Raw genomic sequence first — 6,483 nt, 5'->3', positions numbered from 1 at the left:
ATTTGTATTCCATTTAAACAGACTACATTAGGGTTATCGAAGGAGTCTGGTTCTTCGATAAGGAAAAGCCTACCTGAAATATGTTGTCGAGAACATCCTGGCGGAGATAAACGAATACAGAGGATGGAGGGAGAGGACCATTCTGACCCAGGAAGTCATGAGCTTGTAGGGAAAGTAAACTCCCCAGGATTAGCCTGTCGGCCCTGTTTTCCAAAGGGTCCAGACCCGACCACTTCTCCTTCCCAAGGTTGCAGGAACCCTGACCCCGCAACCACTGAACTTTGTCTTCTAACATAGGAATCAATGCCTTGATATTTTTCTAAAGTGGGGATGAGAAAGGAGACAGATGGCCCGACCCAACTGAGCAGAGGTTGGCTCTATATTTTTCTTTTGAGAATGAGACCCAAAGGCTGTTGTCACTTCCAAATCTCGCTGCCCATGCCATTTTTAAACGAAGGGCTTTCGTAACCTTTTTTCCATATCTCGTTACCCTTGTTATATCTGATTCTTACTCTTTTTTTCAGGTATTACTTATTTGTGAATCATAATTCAAATTTCTCTCTCCTTCACAATCAAGACGAGGTGAGAGAATACTGATCTAATGGTCCTTAGACGATCATTGACTCCTTATCGGGGTGTGGTCCAAGACTAGCCCCATAGTGATTGTCGTTATGACTGAAGTCTAGATTGATCTTCTTCATGTGTGGGTCGTATTTGAGCACGGACCATAATACTCAGTATCTCACAACCATATTTAGTGACTTTTGCAATGGTTCCAAACGAAAATTTTGGTAGCATGATCCCTTAGATCAAGGACATACACGGGCCTCATCAAACACTATCACTCAAACTTTCAGTAGCATTTCCCTAATTGGAGGTCATGCATGGGCCTCATCTGCCATTCAGAGGGAATGTCCACAAATGTATGACATGTACAGAACACGAGAACCGTCAAAACGATGGAGAACGGGGTGAACCGTGTGCGATTTGGGCTCGAAGAACGATTGGGGAGCGTGGTGCGTGTGCATGAAGGTAACCACCCTGTGTGTCAGAATTCTCAAGGTGGCGCTTGGCCTGATCAGCAATAGAAAAAGAGCGTCGTGCACACTTTGGATGCTCACAAAAGTGCACCAGCAGGGTGTTGGCACTTAGGGTCTACACTGGTGCACGTCAGTGCTCTTCATATTCATTTAGTTTTTTATTAAATTTTATCTTTTCGGGGAAATCCGACAAAAAGTGCTTAATGATTTAGATTAGTGGGGCATTTAAATACAAAATTGGAGGAAAACCGAGTCACTTGGTGGCCTGTGATTGGTTCAAAAGATGCTAGGTCACATCTGTAGCACACTCCATGGTGGTGGGTTGAGTTAGACAAAGCCGACTTGATTTTACCTCTTTAGGTAGAAATGCATGACTTTAGTAGAATTGTTATATCTCTCTCTTAACAACTCAGATTGAGCTGATTTTAGAGCTATTGGAAAGATAATTTGAACTGCTATCAATCCATACCAAAATACGAGTCATTTGAACTCAAAGTGCCCACCAATAGTTGTCACAAAGTGATCATATGTTGCGATTCCTTTCAGCTTCACAACTAAGTTTGTAGGTGTACAAAGGGTAAGTTATAACTTCGTTGTCCTAGCTCAAATTGAGCTAATTCCTGGAGTTTTGAAAAGGCATCCAAATGACCTCTAAACACTTGGAGTAATATTTTGGGTCCTAGACCTTGAATTAAGAGTTTTGGACTTGTTTATCTCAAATGCATGCTAGAATCTTTGAGTAACATTTGGGATCATGCAGTTTGGGGGTGATTTTGAAGTTTCTTTCGCCTGCATAGCTGACCCATGATCGAGCCTCTGAGTCAGTCTATGGGCTGGCAGCTCATTCTGATTTCAATAACACGTATTGATGCATCTCATGGTCATGGCTCTTCCAATTTAGTTATGTCCTATGCTATGGAACTTTAAGAATTTTATTTAAGCCTGGTGGAATTCTCCTGGAAAAAATAGAAGAAGTGTGGAAGCGGGTCTCTAACACTACTACTGAAGCTCAAGATATGTTAGACGGTATTGAGATGTGTAGTGATATGGGATCAAAAAGCATTATTGTCGAAACGGATTCCTGCGTTATAGTGGAAGTGATCTCCAGCCAAACACTCATCTAGCCTTGGATCACTGGTATTGTGTGGGGTCCATCTTAAATAAGGGAGAATCCCTTGGTCTTATTTTTTTCTCATACTCTGTGTGAAGGCAACTCGGTTGCAGATTTGTTAGCGAGGATGGCTAGTGGCAATCGTCTGAATTATATTTTTAGAAGAAGAATTGACCTTCCTTGAGAGATCAGGGGATCTTTGGTCCTGGATAATGCAGGAGTCGGGATTCCTGGGAGAAGTAGAAAATCTAAAAGGGGGGGAGGGGTAACCTAGTTGTGGGGGCTGCTGTCCAACTTTCTTCCTTTTGTTCTTTCAAGGGTGTAGGCTTTCTGCTCTATGGTGGGAGATTTTAGGGAGATGCCATAACTAGGGGAAGCTCTATAGAGGTTGGAGAAGCTTCACGCTTTGATTTTTATTTATTTATTTATTATTATTATTATTATTATTATTATTTGTAGAGTTTGTTGTTTGCGGGTATATGATAGGCAAGGCACAATCCTTTTTGTGGTGTCTGCTTGAAGTCTATAAATTTCATCCAAATATAACAAAGTTTCAAATTGTGTGCTAGCTCTCACGTTTCTTTTTTTTTTTTTAAAATAAAATAATAATAATAATAATATAATAATAATGAAAGTGGTGTGGGTCTGAATTTGTGCTGCTTGTCATGCCATTGGAAAGTCCCTGATATCTGTTACGGAAGGGGCCTTGTCGTTGGTGCATGCTTGTTCACTTTGGCAATTAGGGATTTGCTTTGGGGTTGGTTATTTATTTATTTATTTTAGTAGATAAAAGGAATATTTATGTATAAAATAAGGATTTTGTTGATTTTTGGGCCAAGCCAGATTGGGTTAGTAGCTAGGTTTCACATCAGGTTTTAAGTGCAGTGCAGACTAGGACCTGCCCTGCCTCGCTGGCCCATTGCCAATCCTGGTATTAATTAGTTTAATTTTGGGGTTGGTTGATGTAGTTTAATTTTTGTTATGTTTTTTTATCTCCTTTTCTTTTCTAATCTGTACAGGGCTGTCGTTGCGTGGCCTATACTATTGGTGAGGTCCAAACCTTGTTGTAGCACCCTCCCGAATGCATGTGCAGATATGTTGAAAAAAAAAATCCATATGGAATGATTCCAGATTCCTTGGAAGGTAATCTTGACGTCCTTTCCAATGGATTCCGACTTGTTTCGTTGTCCGTTAGTTTGACCTCTTGTCTATCGATCCTGTATCAGGTCCAGTGATTTTTTTCATTATTAACATAAACAAAAATTTGGTTGCATCAAAATAATAGGCCATGCCATAAGGAGGTCTTACAATGCACACCCAACCCAACTTAACCTGAATTCGCTCAACCCGAACCCAACCTGAATCATATCAGGTTGGCGTTTTCCAACCCGAGCCAAATCAAAGGACCTTATCTACCCGATCCGACTCGGGTTCGATCAATGAGGTTGGGTTTAGCCGAACTTATTTTCCAGCTCTACCTAAGACGGTCATACAAGCATTTTGGTCTCCTCCAAAAGGGTAAATTGGTCATTTAAATGCAATCCATTTGACGAAATGTATAAAATAAATCCTTGTAGAATTTCTAGGATGCAACCGTAATCAGACAAATGATAGGCAGAAAACTATAATTATACAATAATTTTATGTGCGTTACTGTAATTTTTCCTGGGACAATCTTCTCTCTCTCTCTCTCTCTCTCTCTCTCTCTCTCTCTCTCTCTCTCTCTCTCTCTCTCTCTCTCTCTGCAGAATGCATTTTCTTCCATCAAAAACCATCCATTTATTCCTATACACTTGCTCATTCTTGGTCTTTCAAAACACCAGTAGGGCCCAAGCCTTTCACCTTTGTAAGTCTCAAGGCAATTACATCAACGGTAGTGCATACGAAACCAATCTCAACCTCCTCCTCCACTATTTAAATACCAAAACTTCCTCCAACGGCTACTACAACGCCTCCTTTGGCGTAGATCCCGATCAGGTCTATGGCCTCGCCCAATGCCGGGGTGATGTTTCCTCTCATTCCTGCCAAGAATGCATAAAAAATTCCAAGGGTGAGATCACCCGCCTCTGTCCCAGCAAGAAGGATGCATTCATACAATATGATGAGTGCCTTCTACGTTATTCACAGCGACGCTTCTTTTCCGAACCTGATATTGATCCCAAGTTTTCACTTCCAAATCCGAATCATTCACGGGATCCAGATCTTTTTGATCAACGGGTAAGAGAGTTGATGAACAATCTGTCCTCTATAGAGCTGTCTCCATCCATGTTTGTGGCCGGGTCAGTGAGTTCTCCTGACTTTCAGATATACGGATCAGTTGAGTGTGTTCGAGATATATCAACAAAGGATTGCCATTCATGTCTGCAATCGATGATCAACGGTCTTCCGAAATGTTGTCATGGAAATTTAGGAGGGCAGGTTCTGTCGATGAGTTGTCATATAAGATATGAGGTATATCCCTTCATTCAAGCACCGTCCACTCCGCCACCTGTTGCAACTCCTGAACTTCTTGCTCCACCGCCACGGACGCATCGACCTCCTGTTGCAGCTGCTCCAGTTCTTGATCCACCGTTGCTGCCCCCATCGCCAGGTGAAATGCTTCTAATGCAACTAAAACTATTGGTCGGATTAGTTTCTTCTATTACTATTTTTCTTCGGTTCTTCTTTCCATTTCACATAGAAATTATTCTAAAGAAAGAGAGGGAATTTAGTTTCACCCTATCATGGCCCTAGTGCACCATATCACGATGTTGTTGGGGGACCGTGGAGAGATGAATCAAGCAAAGTATTCCAATCACACAATCAAGTCTAATCACAAACAATCCAAATTTAACGTGGAAAAACCCTTGCAGGCAAAAACTACATCGCAAAGCGACAACAATGCACTATGAAAGAAGAAAATTAGAAGAGATAGATATTACCTAATCCGAACAAGCCTTGAATCAACCCAAGCTATGCCCTCCCCAAATTCCAATTACACTCTCTCTCTCTCTCTCTCTCTCTCTCTCTCTCTCTCTCTCTCTCTCTCTCTCTCTCTCTCTCTCTATATATATATATATATATATATATATATATATAATATACAAGAATCACAATCGAAATTGAAAACAAATCCACACTTATAAAATTCTGTGAGTGCTCGATTACATCTTCGATGAGACTTCGAAGGCATCGACAGATTGTAGATGACATCGGAAAACACCGAAAATTTCCAGCAAGAAAAGATGGATTTTTCGAATTTTTCTGATGGCATTGAGCACTTGTTCGATGGTATCGAACTCTGCCCGATAGCATCGAGTAGTTTGTCGATGGCTTCAATAGACCTGTAGATTTACAAATTTTATACATCAGCAACTGATGCACTGTATTTCTATGGATGAAGAGACTTTATTATTATTATTATATTCCTTGCACCTGCCCACGTGGTTGCAAACGTGCTTAAGTGGTTCACTAGGTTGGTTGAACTCGCAGTTCTTGAAGAGCGAGGCGATTTGCAGTGGCATCTTGCAGGGCGATTCGCAGCGATATCTGGGAGATTTCCATTCCTTTCTCAAAATCTTGGTATTTTGGATGGCGCCCATTGCGAAACTCCGACGATGACTACAAATAGCTAGAGCAGAACATAGACTCGTCCTTGAGACAGTGAATGGCAAATAGAAATAGGCAAAGAAGAGAGGAGGAATGCAGCCTATTCGTCGGTAACCTAGCTTTCAGCACTACTAAGGAGGATCTGTGCAAAAGATTTGGGCAATTCGGGGACATCTCGGATGTCTATATTCCCTCCTCTGGCCCCACTGGTAGAGCTAGGGGCTTTGGGTTTGTTTGATTCCGGTGAAAAGAAGAGGCTAAAGCAGCGAAAGAAAACCTCAATGATCGATTCTAAAGCAGACGTCGCATGATGATAAATGATGCTTACCAGAGATTACCCCCAAATTCTTACCCCAAACCAAAAAACCAGCCCCTATGGATAGGCTCAACCCAACCCCAGCTGACCGAAACCCCCAACCCTTACCACAAAAAAAGCCCCAACCTCAGGACTCCCAGATCCACCCACCTCTCATCCGATCCCCTCCCAGATCATATGTGGAAGCTCTGCTCCCTCCCACCCCACCATCCTCCTCTTCTTCAATTATCGTTCCAAAGTGGGTTTCTGACCAAGGTAGGGTGAACCTTATCTATGCGGTGGTTGGTGAAATAGCAGGATCAATGGACGCTTCAAACAATATTTATGAAGTCATCAGATGCTCAAATTATCAACACAACCAGGTAGAAGTTCTAAGAACCTCTGAATCAGCTTATATTATTAAGTTTTCCTCTAGGGAAGCAGCCATT

At 41.8% G+C, this 6,483-nt stretch overlaps 1 protein-coding gene across 1 annotated transcript; it reads left to right on the top strand.

Annotated features, from left to right (window-relative positions):
- The first annotated feature begins 959 nt into the window (after positions 1–959).
- On the top strand, positions 960–6,050 carry LOC131220172 (cysteine-rich repeat secretory protein 38-like). The gene is made up of 5 exons (XM_058215137.1): positions 960–1,032; positions 3,171–3,198; positions 3,975–4,741; positions 5,623–5,712; positions 5,893–6,050. Exons 1-5 carry the CDS (start codon positions 960–962, stop codon positions 6,048–6,050), a joined length of 1,116 nt encoding a protein of 371 aa, XP_058071120.1.
- Positions 6,051–6,483: the final 433 nt, after the last annotated feature.

Source organism: Magnolia sinica, chromosome 12, assembly GCF_029962835.1.
Source record: "Magnolia sinica isolate HGM2019 chromosome 12, MsV1, whole genome shotgun sequence".
NCBI classification, from domain to species: domain Eukaryota; kingdom Viridiplantae; phylum Streptophyta; class Magnoliopsida; order Magnoliales; family Magnoliaceae; genus Magnolia; species Magnolia sinica.
The sequence above is the reverse complement of the archived record's forward strand: the minus strand, read 5'-3'. Positions and strand labels throughout refer to the sequence as shown.